At 35.5% G+C, this 14,796-nt stretch overlaps 1 protein-coding gene across 2 annotated transcripts in view; it reads right to left on the bottom strand.

Moving 5' to 3' along the window:
* The window catches only part of LOC135221899 (pancreatic triacylglycerol lipase-like), a 27,780-nt gene extending 13,223 nt beyond the window's left edge, over positions 1-14,557 (bottom strand). Inside the window, exon 1 of one of the 2 annotated variants that reach the window (XM_064259879.1) lies at positions 14,365-14,557. In XM_064259879.1, the coding sequence (XP_064115949.1) occupies positions 14,365-14,386 (22 nt within the window). In that variant the 5' untranslated portion in view covers positions 14,387-14,557. Of the gene's footprint in view, positions 1-4,857; positions 4,967-14,364 lie in introns of those variants that run through there. The other variant, XM_064259880.1, reaches the window with a different exon arrangement.
* Between the last annotated feature and the right edge of the window lie 239 nt (positions 14,558-14,796).

Raw genomic sequence — 14,796 nt, 5'->3', positions numbered from 1 at the left:
TTTTCATGGTAAGATCAACATCTTTAAAACATAATGTTTCAGTATCAAAATGCTTAAATGATTGTTATTAGGAGATGGCAGGCAATGCGCCACGAGGATATGGTTAAAATAATATGTGAATCCGCGGCAAAAACAAAAAAAATTGCAATGCCACTGATGACTTCCGGCAGAGGAAGTGAACATCACAAGCGGTTTTGTTTCCTTGAAAAAGGACAACTACCCTGAGGGAATCTAAAGCAACATCGGAACATAGGATATTCTGGACATACACACACACACACGCCAACACACACACACTCACAGAGAGAGAGAGAGAGACCATATGCTTTTGGAAGTATACAATGGTCGAGATATGCAGTAATATATGAACTAACTTGGAATCATCAAGTGATCAATTGTCTTTCTCTACGTTTCTCCAGTGACCATTTATTTTACTTATAATTCTTCAGTGAGGATTTAATTTAATTTCTGAATATTAAATCATGATTTCAATCTGAGCGATATTGATTTTGTTGTCTACGTCTTTTTCCTCTTATCACGGTACAAAAGTCACACATATTCCTCAATCTCTCTCTTAGCATTCACACCTCGTATGATGGTTGCTAAGAGCGCACATATATGAATGGTACCAGTATGAATAAAAGAAAATGTCCCCTAGCGTGTCCTCATGTCCCCTAAGTTGACTACAGTTCAACTCCACTTATATGTATAACATTTTTCCTGGTAACATTTAACATGTAAAGCGAGTTTTTAGCTTACCATAAAACTTAATACCCATAAAAAAGCCAACGAACAAAGTTTACCAGAGTTTAAATAAAAAAATCTTTTTCGATGTTCGATAGCTAACTGATGGACCATGCAAAATAAAAAATAAGAATAAAAAAAGCGAAGGTTGAAGTGACATTTACAATCTCGAAAGAGATTTTATTTTTTTTATAATCCTTTCAACTGAATTTTTTTTTCTTTTTATCTATCGCGTTTTCCGATTAGCATAATAAGAACCAAAGTTCGGAAATAGCGTTTAAACCCCTAGTTACTACATTGTAACGTCTATGCAAAACTCAAAGGCGTACACACAAAAATCTTCCATCTTTTTGGATGGAATTTGCGCTATGTAGGTTGATCTTCAAGCATGGATTTCAACTTAGCCGGGCTACATTCCACTGTAGTGTGAATATACATGCAATATGTATTTGAAGCTATGTTTGATTTACATGTATAGACTTGCAGCATGCGTCGAGGATAATTTATAATCATTACGACGCTCGGTTAAAGACAAAAGTGTGTGTGCTGCGTTGGGTTGATTTATGTATATATGTAAGTATGCGCTCAGATCGAGGAATAAAGCTTCTACGTAACACACCATGAATATCATACAGAAGGTGTTGCGCATTACCCTCGAATAATCCTGCGAAGGAAGATGAAGGCAGGCGACCTTCGGGAACAGGATGTATAGTTAATTCACGGTCTCGACACCTTAGGATTGCACATTTTTGTTTATCCACAATTTCATGGAGAATTTACGGAATAGAGTTTTACAGTGTTCTTTTGACTATCCATATGTGCAAAGACTAAGATATCACGCAATTATGGACTGAGGTATATTCATAGTATTCACATAATTATACATTTAGCACAATGGCTGATACAAATACAGATTTACAGTGTCGCAATTTTAATGCACACGTGCTAGGGCACGGAGAAGTAACCGTACTCAAGCGTGAGGGTACTATTGTGAGTATATTCCGCACCAATATGGAAAGAACCTAACATATGCAAGTGAAAGTAACTCCGATTTGCCAATATGATCCGCTACTCGAACAATATATTAAACTGTCATTCGGCGATTTTAACTTTTAAGAAAAAATGCCATCGTGAATTAAGGATAGCAGGTAACATTCTTCAACAGACTGGCAACGCCTTAAAAATTAGTCGTTTGAAATCTGAACTTCGGCGCAAATTTTATGTTGCTGTAGTGCCGATAAAAATACCTTTTATTGTATGATATACGCAGCTGGGTGAAGGAATTATTTTATACTTAAAGTTACAAATAAAACCAAACTAACTCATTCCTTATAGAAATATAGAGCACTGTAGGTGGTTGAGATCTATAATTCTTACTAGATAAATGTAAACCAGCATTTTAGCAAAAACAAAATATATATATTATCATGTCTGCTTATAACCATATAGATAATCACTCACAACCACAGAGCGCCGTGACGTTTGAACAGTCATTGATATTTTTCTGATAGGCGTTAATTAACAACTAGTTGTCTCCGAGTCTTGTTCGATTTGGGAAAATTTATGCGGGTTTCCTGCCACTTCTGTTCTCATGGGCACGAACGAACCCTAGCACATCATATTGAGTATTTATATAATTCGATCAAAAATGGTATAGTTTCCTAAGCCACTGACTATTTTATTCCCCACTTGATACTGACCTCAGTAACCAGGAATGTTTCCTATGAAAGATGCAAAGTCCTGAAGAAAGATTATCTCCCTATCTGTATATCCATCTATCTGTCTAGTGTTTGTACATCAGAATATTGGTGCACACTGCGTATGTATGTACTCGTGGAAAACCAAATACCTTTAAATGGATAAACAAATAAAAACTGCTGAACCACTTATTACCATACGATTATCAAATTAGCTACTTCATACCCAAAGGTCTTTCTTACCAGATAACAGGTGCTAATCCAGAGTAACGGGTAATCAACAAACTGGAAGATGATGCTACTCTCTAATCTCTGTTTTTATTACAAAGTTTGAATGAAAAATGATAATGATAATTTTTGGTGATCTTAATGACCTTTAAATATTACCATTAATGATGGGACCTTATAGAGGATCACTGCCAGATTAACGACCATGAGGATAGCAATCTTATCAAAAATAACTACAACAACGTGAAATATGAGATAAATATTAATGTTTTATAATTATAAAAGACTGAATTAGTATTGGGTTGGATTTTCGAAATATTAATAAAGTTATGAAGCGATTTGATACAGCAAAACTTTCGGAAAGTTAGACTAGCATTCAGATAGCGCGTACCTACGTCAACGTCAGATCTTCAAGAACCAGAATTTAAGGGGACCAGAAATGGTTTAGATCGGATTGGAGTATACAATTTAGGCCAAAGGCCAAGCGCTGTGACCTGGGAGGTTATTCAGCGATGGAATGGAAATCGAGAGTTAAGAGGTTTCAAAGGTGTAACAGGAGGAAAACTTCATAGTTGTTGGAAGAGGATGGAAAGGAAGATGGAAGTAAGAGAATCAGGTTTAGACTTATTTGCAGACGTAATAATTAAATGAAGCTAAAATCTATCAGTGGGGCATATGGAGGGCTTCTTGTCTGAGTAATTAAACAGCCAAAAAGTTCCATTTTTTTCCGGTAATGTTAAAATAGGCCCCGTCGACCACAAGCAACGTCTCCCTCGAAAAATGTAATACTTGTAGCCTCAAACAGGCCTTGCATATCTCTACCAAGATCCAGACAAACAAAAGTAAGAACATATAGACATGACTTCCAGCAATGTCGGTTGTGAAGGTTATACATTTTATGGTATAAATAGAAAGTAAGAACTCATACATCTAGAGACATTGCCACTGGCTACAATAAATAATTGGAGGTTCCGATGCCGCACCTCGTCTGTTGTTGAGACTGAAATGTTAGTCGAAATTTTGGTATCACAAGGAAGGAGTGCTGCTCTTTCTTGTAAGCCATTAGTTTTCTTGAAAATATCACCAGCTATGACGACTAATTACATTACATAACACCATAATTTGATTTGACGTACTGCACATCTATATAAAATATCATTTAAAACGTATTTTATATCACCGCAATGTAATTTGACGTACTGTACATCTACATAAAATATTATTAACAACGTATTGTATACCACCGAATATGATCAGACGTAGTTTGAATCAATATAAAATATAATAAAGAAACGTATTGTATACCAACGCAATGCGATTTGACGTAGTGTCCGTCTATATAAAATATTATCAGAAACGTATTCTATACCGCCGACTGTGATTTGACATAGTGTACATCTATTTGAAACAATTAAAAATGCTATGTATACATACCACCGCAAAGTTATTATAGACGTCTATATAAAACGTAACAAAGCCATCGTATATCACTGAAATATGATAAGACATAGTGTATATCTGTATAAAATATAATGAAAAAAATGCATTGTTTACTATTGATATGTTAATGGGCGTAGTGTATATTCCTATAAAATTAATAAAAAACGCATTTTATACCACCGCAATGTTATTAGACATACTGCACATCTAAATAAAGTGATTAAATGTAGCAGAACTGAATCTAGAATTCAGGCTGAATGCTAGGCATTGGGACCTATTAGGTCATTCAGCGCTGAAACTGATAGTAAACAGGTTTGAAAGGTGTAACAGGAGAAAAACCTCGCTGTTGCACAATGACGGTGGAAAGTAAGATGTAAGTAAAAAATATATACGGAGATGTAGTAAAATTAATGAGAGGTGTTGCAGCTAGGGGCCCTGAAGTAATGACTCAAGTGCACAACATTAGGTGCACTTGACAGCACTAACCCGCCCCTCTGCCCGCAACGGAAAATTAAGTTTACATTTAAATTAAATATAATTCAATTTTTCACTGCACACCACCGCAATGTGATTGAACGTTGAGCACTGGTATAATAAAAATAATTAAAAAAACGTCCTCTATTTGCGCTAAGCTGATAAAACTACACTGAAACCTAAGCCGGTCTTCTGCTTCTATATTTCTCGAATAATAATACTTTAGCTGTTCCGATGACGATATCGACAACGACAAAATGACATAATAATTTACCTTTGGGGATTTTAACGGACCACGTCCCGACCGCACTGCGTTCAAAGAAGAATTCAAACAGTGTGTATCCTTAGTGAAATGGAAGATGTAAGTTTTGGCTGAATAGGCCAAAACGACCTATCATGTGTGGCAACAGTTGATGAGTTTCAAAGCAACCTTTTTTGGAGGAAATTATCGAAATGGTATTTTGAAACTTGGTAACTCACAGAATGGTTATAGAAGCTCGTTGACACCATTAGATTTCATTGAAATCTATTCTTTACTTGTGATACGAACTAATAAGACGTTCGATTAAAGAGGCGAACTATGCAAATGGTAGTGTGAGCCTTGTCATACTGAACGAGACTGATTACCGCAGTAAGCTTTAAAGGATAAACCGATTATTGATCAGGAAATAGCAATACGGTGTAAAAACAGAAGATTACGTTTCTGTGCATTTCAAACTTCAGAATGTTTATTACGTATGATTTCTATATCAAGCAAGCACTCATACAAGCGTATGCAAAATAATATTTCAATTTGTCGATGCTTGCCCTTAAAGTTGTTAACTTTCCTTCATGAAAAAGTAACACTTTGCGTAAGAGTATCTTCTTGTATGCTGAGTAAATAATGCCTTCTCCTACAGACTTGGTTTACCGAATGCCAGACCTATATCTGGTAAGCGAGAGTGTTATATATGCATCTGAAGATAGACAGTTAGATTTTATCCAATGAACTGCAGCTTACACGCTGTCAAAGGTAAAAATTGATCAGAAGAGGGAAAGGAAAATTTACTCAAGAACAAAGGTATGCTGTTAACTTAGAAGACAACAGGCTCCGAAAATGTCAGATATGATACCAGCTATGGTTGACAGAGAGGGTGTGACCCAAATTCGCTGTCAGAACTTGAAAGTGCTTGAATGGAAATTTAGATTCATGGATGTTGCACAATACTTTTGCTCTCTGCATTATGTTATTTTCGTGAGTCTCAGTTTTTGAGAAGTAGAAGAGCTTTAGTGTTCCCTTCATAATCACGAACATTCCTGATTCTCTCGTATCAAGTCCAGCGACAATCAATGGCTAAGGTCAACACGGATCATTGCTCCAAGGTTATTTGTTCAGACAGGAAGTGGAGAAACTACGAAAAGACACTGATCTAGATATGGCTATTAAAGAAGCGTCCAGCCGTGAACCTACCTATTTCAGAAGTCTAAATACTAACAAAGTGTTTATTCCAGGGAGAAGAGTGGAAGCCAGATAGATTCAAATACACACCCGTACAAACACACACACACACACACACACACACACATATATCTATCTATATATATATATATATAGATATATATAATATATATACATAATATATACATAGATTATATATATATATGTATATCTACATATATATACGATTATATATACATAATATATATATATATATATATATTATATACAGAGATTATCTATTATATAATTTAAATCTAGATATATATATATCGATATTCAGATATACATATGTATATATTTATATATATATATATATATATATATATATATATATATATATATATATATATATATACACACAAGTGTTTAATACCTATTTTCTACACTACACCTAAACTAATCGTTCCTGCAAAAAAAATTGCTCTTAGGTAGTTTTAGATTGAGAGAAAATGGGTATGGGATGAGTAATAACAAAGAAGAGCAGGAGGCCATGGCCTTCCAAAATTGTAAAGAAACTTATTTTTCTGCAACGATTTATTTGCAGCCTCGACCAACTTTTCCCAAGAGCAAACGATAATAAAAAAGAAGTCTGGGAGTTTTGTTAACTTGTAAAACCAGATTCCGAACCCACGTGTTACTCGTACTTGGAGTTTCCCTGACGACGTAAGACTATAAAGCAAGATAAACGGCGGTGGGCTCTGATTTTTTTTTTTTTTTTTTTTGCTTGATCTCGTTTACGACTCTGAGCAATTGGATCGAAGCATTTCTGGTACAAATATGAAGTTATTCCCGAAAAGTATGAAACACGATTTTGACAAGATATTTATGTGTTAAAATACCTTCATGCCTTTTCATGGATATCGCTTAAGAAAAAAATGAAGGATTTTGACATAGCAAACTGTTAATCAAACGTTTTCAGGTGAAATTTTCAATATAAATTAATCCTTTATTTCAGCTGACGCCGAATGGTAACGGATTGATTTTGTGCTGATCAAAGCACTCCAGGAAAAGGAATTTTTTTTTTTTTTCTTGAGCACCATTTTCATTTTCAAAACACATCTGTCCAATTTCTGGCAGCTGAATATTTTCTTGAATCAATAACTCTTTTCCTTTATATATTTTTGTGTAGTTTAATTCTATCTTATAAGAGGCCTTAAACTTTCTTCACTATCATAGAGAGGTGATTTTAAGGCTATCCACAACATAAAAGTGATAGGCGTATATACTTCAAATCAATTATTTTATGACGAACTTTGATATTTTGTTAGTAACTTAAGATTCAGAATTCCTTCTTCGAATCACTGTCTCAGTATTAGAGTGTCAAAAGCAGCTGTGCAGCATTAATTATCCACGAAAGTTGTCACAAGTTCCTGATGCTATATTTCTGTCTGCGTTTACTTCTGTGTTGGCGGTCTTATCATCATGCGTTCAGTATAAAGAACTGTCTGATTCTTAAGTCATATTCTATTACCATGGAAGAACCGTCATCGACGTATGTTGCATACTTTTCGACTGATATCTGTATGACTCGAATTTATTCAGAAAGAGTAAGTTCGGCTCGAGACTATCTTGTTTCGGAGAAAAGGATTCTACTGACAAAGCTTCGATTTGTGATGGCCTTGAGGATAACCTAATTTTCAGGTTCCCATATAGATTCTAACCTGTACCTCTCAGTATCTCATTTATGACTCATTGCTCATATTCACGGCGTTCTTCATCAATGTGTAAACTTCTAGTGGATATTCTTCTTCGAACCGTTTCCTATAGTTAATGTTTCTCGCGGGTGGAAGAGTAACCCATGGTGGTCAATGAACGGCCCCTGTAACTAAACCTTGAACGTTTTCTTACAGACAAGTGTTTTTATTGCTCGAATGATTACTGACGCCACATTTAAGTAAGTAATCTTGACGTCCTTGACTTTATTCAGTTTCGAAAACAACGGCCGCAAACCAGTATGAGCAGATGAATCACGAAAACGTGATATCAATTTCCCAAGACATGTAATGACTGATGCCACACATGAAATAGCTGAAAAATGATTATGTTATTATTTTAAAAGACAAAAACTCTGAGAACATGAAGATGACAACGACAGCAGCGCTGGCAGAGTTTCATGTTGGAACATTCGAAGATGTTTTCTTGTGCTCAAAGTATAAGATAAGCACAAAATCGAAATATTTTGTTAATCTCGTAAAGAGAGAATCATAATGATATCTTTGTTCATTTAATTTTGGCATCTGAACCAAATATTCATATTCGTATTCATCATCATCATCATCATCATATTATTATTATTATTATTATTATTACTAGCAAACTTACCCATCTACGTTGGGTGATAAAATACGGGTGCAGAAGTGAAACATTTATATGTACTATTTGTTCAGCAATATTAAAATAAGGGCGATTACACGAATAGTCTCTCTCTCTCTCTCTCTCTCTCTCTCTCTCTCTCTCTCTCTCTCTCTCTCTCTCTCTCTCTCTCTCTCTCTCTCTCGTAATGTAATTCAAGGGACGATCACTGAACGCAGAGAAATGCTTATTCATTGTTGTTTCCCCTCTCTCTCTCTCTCTCTTAAAGTAAGTGAAGGGACGATCAATGAACGTAAAGAAGTTTGTATTCATTATTGTTTACCCTCTTTTAATGATTCTCTCTCTCTCTCTCTCTCTCTCTCTCTCTCTCTCTCTCTCTCTCTCTCTCTCAATGTAAGTCAAGTAACGAAGACGGTGATGGGGTTATCGGATTACTTAGCTCTCAAATCACAAATTATCTCCTCTCTCTTTCTCTCTCTCCTTTTTCGATAGCAAGATAAAATTATAAAAATGTAGTGCTATAATGTCGTTAAATGGCTCTCTCTCTCTCTCTCTCTCTCTCTCTCTTGTCGGTGACTTTCATTTAACGGAACAGGGATCTTGATTGGTTCGTTTCTTTGTCAAAAACTTTGCATGGTGATACGAATAACAAAGTATCTTTCTTTTCATAATGTTACTACAAAGACGCAACTTGTATTTCAGTGCGTTATGGCTACTGATAAATGTTCTTATGATCCTGTGTCTTCCAAAAAAGAATAGAGAGTAGGAAATTGTCAGTTTCCTTTTAATTATGTCCATTGGAAGGATCGAAATTCCGAAGCAACATTACCGGGCAGTACTTCTTCAACGTTATTTTGTGCACTGGCAGTCCCGATGGATTTAAGTTATTCAAAAAATGTTGCGGATATTGATTATAATTTTCATCCTCTATTGTGTCCGAGCTGAAAAATTCGCGACTTTCTCCTGGGAAAAATCGTAAAGTAACTAAGTCTACGGGAATAACCAGCCTCGTTTCACGGCCAGAAACTGCTCCGTTTCAGGAAATCCCTTCTCACCCCCACCCCCTACAAAGGGAGGGGTAGGTTGGATGAAACCCCATTACAAACCATCTTAGGGGTCCCCACCATAACCCAGCCAAGTTTCATGCCCATCTGACCAGCCGTTTGGCCGTGATTGAATGACAGACAGACAGACAGACATTACGCCTATTATAATACGATTATTTCGGAAGGAGACCCTCTCGTAGGCAAGTTTTGTTAAAAATGGTTGCTGCTTCACAACTATTAATCTTGTAGACAGTCTTCTCTATTTTTCTGATGCCAGCTTTCTCACTGTTGCTTAGACTGGCGAGCAACGCACCAAAGGGCATGGTAAAATTCGGTTGACCATCAGTTTTAGACTTAAGGGCCAAGGGTCCAGCCTAGCATCGAGAACATCATTCTGATCCAAAATTGGATTAGTAAAAACATTTTGGTCTGAATCTGGTTCACATGACATTGAATTTCAGCCGGTGCCAGGTGACCTTTTAAAGAATGTTGTTGCTATGATGTGAAGATCACTAACGACAAGCAGAGATGGGTTAATGGGTTAATTGTAAGTAAAAAGCGTGAATACGACATGCCAGTAACTATCTAATGTGGTAAGTGTCATCATTATCAAAAGCATTTGACTATTGGTGCCTTACTTCAACGATTGTTTTTGTTCGGTAACTAGTTACGGCGTCTTTGCTTAAAATTTGGCATGATCATATATAAGTCTTGAAGAGGGACGCTTAGGCTAATATTTGTGAATTACTTCATAAAAGGTAACAACTGACAAATTGATATTTGTGGGTCCAACACTATTAGGCTGATCTAGAGTATTCAAAGACAAGGTTCTTTCCGTGCAGTGCATTATCATTGGAGTGCAATGTGTTTCGTTAAACGCAAATGACAGCAGATTGTCTATATGACATCTATAGATAAATGAAAGCGTCCTATCTGCATTCTCAGATCCTAGACTCTCTTTTGAGAGGAGTTACTTTCTAAAACCGCTACTAAAGTTTATGCTGGTTTTATCTTCCTCATTTTCACCGTACTTATTCTTGTTCCCATCCCAAGGAGAATTAAGACAGACGATTATTTATGTACTATCGAAGCTGCCTTATTCTCTTCTCTTTTACAAAACTGAAATCGCTTTCCTCCCAACATCATCCTTCTCTCTCTCTCTCTCTCTCTCTCCTCTTCTCTCTCTCTCTCTATCTCTCTTCTCTCCTCTCTCTCTATCTCTCCTCTCTCGCTCTCTCTCTCTCTCTCGTCTCTCCTCTCTCTCCTCTCTCTCTCTCTCTCTCTCTCTCTCTCTCTCTCTCAATAGATTTTGTCCGCCGTTTTTATTATCCTGACTGAACGCATTCTTTGCATTTGAAAATTACCATTTGCAGTTTGTTCATTGCCATAACATAGGCTACCATAACCCCACAAAAAGATTAGGCGAATTTAATGAAATTTTGAGTAAAAAGTCAACCTCACTAATCAAAGTTTTGATTGTAAGTGACTCAGGGACACAGCCAAGTGAAACACTCCGCTATATTATATAATCTGGGAAACCAGAACTGTAAAAATGGATGACAAGAGTAGCTTCTTCCAAACCGGCTCAGGTCACCCCCTTCTTTGCTTCTAACTCTTTTAATTTCCGTCATATATTATATATATATATATATATAAGATATATATATATATATATATATATATATATATATATATATTGTACGGTGAGGATATAATTGGCTAATCAGCGCTTGCAAATGCCGCTCCTCGGGACAAGTCGATGAAAAATTCAAAATACCTTTCTTGAGTGGTTATTTCCCTTTACGCTCCAGGACTAACAAAATCCGATGTCGTGTTTGATTCGTCATTAAAATTTTCCCTGTTCTAAGCCCCAAACCAGAACGGCTATGTAATAGTAGATCCAAAGCTTTGGGAAATTTACGGAATCCTGTTAGGAGCCGATAGCTCTATATATATATATATATATATATATATATATATATAATATATATATATATATAGATATATATATATATATATATATATATATATATATATATATATATATAAGATATATATATATATTATATATATAATATATATATGTATATATATATATATATATATATATAATATATATATATATATATATAGATATTATATACTATATATATATATATATATATATATATATATATATATATATATATATATATATATATATATATATATATATATATATATAAGAAGAGCTATCGGTCCTAACAGGATTCCGTATCCAGCTTGATCTATCATATATATAAATATATATATATATATATATATATATATAGATATATATATATATATATATATGATATATATATATATATTATATAATATATATATATATCTATATATATATTATATAAATAAAGGAATATATTATATATAGATATTTATTGTCTATATATAGATATATATATATATATATCAAGTAAGAGCTATCGGCTCCTAACAGGATTCAGTAAATTTCCCAAAGCTTTGGATCTACTATTACATAGCCGTTCTGGTTTGGGGCTTAGAACAGGGAAAATTTTAATGACGAATCAAACACGACATCGGATTTTGTTAGTCCTGGAGCGTAAAGGGAAATAACCACTCAAGAAAGGTATTTTGAATTTTTCATCGACTTGTCCCGAGGAGCGGCATTTGCAAGCGCTGATTAGCCAATTATATCCTCACCGTATAATATTTTCATACTAATTATTTCATGATAACTGAAAATACTAATAAAGTCACGCAAAACAGTGTCAGCTGAGGAAATACAAGCAAACAGAAAATGATAAGCAAGCAGCGCAAAGCACAAAACTGACCATGACCCGCCACACCTCCAGTGGAGATCCACTTTCCCTAACCACCCGTACTACGGTTAACTTCAATGTTGCAGGTTGCAAGTAAAAACAGCCTACCTCTGCTGGCTGACCACCCCATCTTCTGACCTCTGACACCACAATTACATGATTTGATATTTAAGGACCTCAAGATCTCGTCTAAGATTTTGCACCGCTGAGAAATTTGTAAAACGTTTTTCGTTTTCCCCTAAGTAACCCCGTGCTTATATCCTTTTGGAACGGTAAACTCTTCCTAAGTACACTAGAAAAGGCATTCCTGAGGAGAGTTACAATTCCAAGAGAAGATGAGCGCATTTTTTAGGAACATCTGGGTACGTAATACTATAAGCCTTTCGTTGCCCACCGGGCATTATCATTATGTGTATTAGATTGTGCCGAGGTGCGAAGGCTGGAATTCATCTTAAGAGCTCCTTTTAAGATGGTGTGGCTATAGTGGCGTCTCTGATATTGAATTTTCTTAGCACTGTCTTAATTAGTTATTTCAATCGTAAGGAAATATTTTAAAGAAATGATCATAAATAAATTTTAAAATCTCACGGTATTTTATGCAATATAATGAAACAGAAAGCATAAAAAATCGGAGATAAATCTAAAAATCTGTCTCGATATCTTCAGTCAATTTGTTTTTTCGAGGTGACCTATGGCGTGCTTGTGGTCATTGTACGCAGTAATAAATTTAATAGGAACTCGCCCACACACGAACGTTCAGTAGGATATTGAGAGGCAAGCTCTCAATTTCCGGTTGTTTTGTTTACATACACACGCACACGCAATACGAATATTATTGATATGATAGACTGGGATAGTAATTAATCCTTGTATGGAATCTAAAGAATTAATTGATGTGTTCGATTATGCACTTCCTTCCAAAGCTTTTTGCACCAATTATAAAACTATGTGGTTCAAAGGCCGTAAACTGAGCTCCTCTTCCGCCTCTGCTGTTTATACGTCGGTCGGGATTTCTGTTTCTTCAATCGATGTCTGTAATACTGCGTGACTTCAAACTCATTTTCCTTTACCTTGATTCACTTGTGATCAAGGTACAGATCCTTCAAGGAACCCAGATTTCTTTCTTTGCGCATTGTTTTCTCGTGCTCTTTACCGTTTCACTCTTTTCGTTTATTTTTTGGCAAGCAGCCCATCATAGTTCATGAGTGTTGTTGCTGAAGATTTACAAACAAGAATTACGATGCGGAGAAACTTGAATCAAAGGATAGATGTTGTACGCAAGAAACTATAGACGACGCAAGCAATGTGGATCACGAGAACATTCGCCGGCAGATTTATTTTATAATGGGAGAACAAATACACCAAAGCGGCCTTTGTGAAAGTGGTCTTCCATAGTGGTAAGAGTCTAACTGTCTGGAGGTGGGAGCAATACACATTCCTCATGATGAAATTGCAAACGCGTTCCGAGTATGAATTAAGGTCTCGCTGTCTGCAAGCACAATTAAATGCACTAACTTTTTTTCCGTGCTTGTTTCTTTCTCTTCACGTAAGAAGTTCTTAGTTTTTATTTTATATACCATTCTATTTATGATCCATTCACAATTATGATTTACAATCGTATTTGTTTTCACGCGAATACGTTGAAAATATACCATGAGCATATATGAATATGTCAAACACTATATGAAAATAAATCACTTCCGCGGATATAAATGAAAAGCCATAGATATATATATGTGGCACAGTAATAGTTACTATATTCTTATAACAAAAAGACACTTACAATTTTTATTAATATTATATTACACTTATATGCAGGTTGGTATAGAAAAAAAAAACATAACAAACCATAGAGAAAAAGTATCAGTATTAAAGAACTGATGTTGAGAGTGACGATGAGTGTTATTTTTCTATTTCAAACACTATTTTCTATTTCAAAAACATAACAAACCATAGAGAAAAGGCATCAGTATCTAAGAACTGATGTTGAGAGTGACAATGAGTGTTATTTTTCTATTTCAAACACTTTTCACTGAGCAAGAAACATGAAAATAAGAAAAAAAAAGCAAAACCACTAATAGAACAACTCCATGTAATAAGAAAGTTACCACTAAACTTACTACAGAGGAACAACACTGGCATTTTGTAACTGCACCGCAAAGCGAACGGAATCGTTTCAAGCACAGTATGAAGAAGAAACACTTTTCTCTCCCGCCACTGCCAGGATAAATGTAGTCCGATCAGACTTCGTCACACGGGAGAGCTTCTACGCTCCCTCAGCTGACGCCATGTCGCTGGTGGGGCGCCTCGACTAACACTGCTGGATTAGGAGGAGGGCTACTTAACAGGCTCTGCCAAGAGTGGGAGGTTCAGGATTATGGCTTTGTCCTTCAGAGAGAACCTCTTCTCTCGTCAAGGAAGCGCAGCTGCGGTCGGTTTCAAGACCACGCAGACAGCATTCAGCCATTTTAGTTTTCTGTAGAATAACGCTATTGAGATGGCTATTTTAGTTTTCTGTGAAAGAAAACTATTGCAGTGGTTATTTGTCTGTC

Source organism: Macrobrachium nipponense, chromosome 3, assembly GCF_015104395.2.
Source record: "Macrobrachium nipponense isolate FS-2020 chromosome 3, ASM1510439v2, whole genome shotgun sequence".
NCBI lineage: Eukaryota > Metazoa > Arthropoda > Malacostraca > Decapoda > Palaemonidae > Macrobrachium > Macrobrachium nipponense.
The sequence above is the reverse complement of the archived record's forward strand: the minus strand, read 5'-3'. Positions and strand labels throughout refer to the sequence as shown.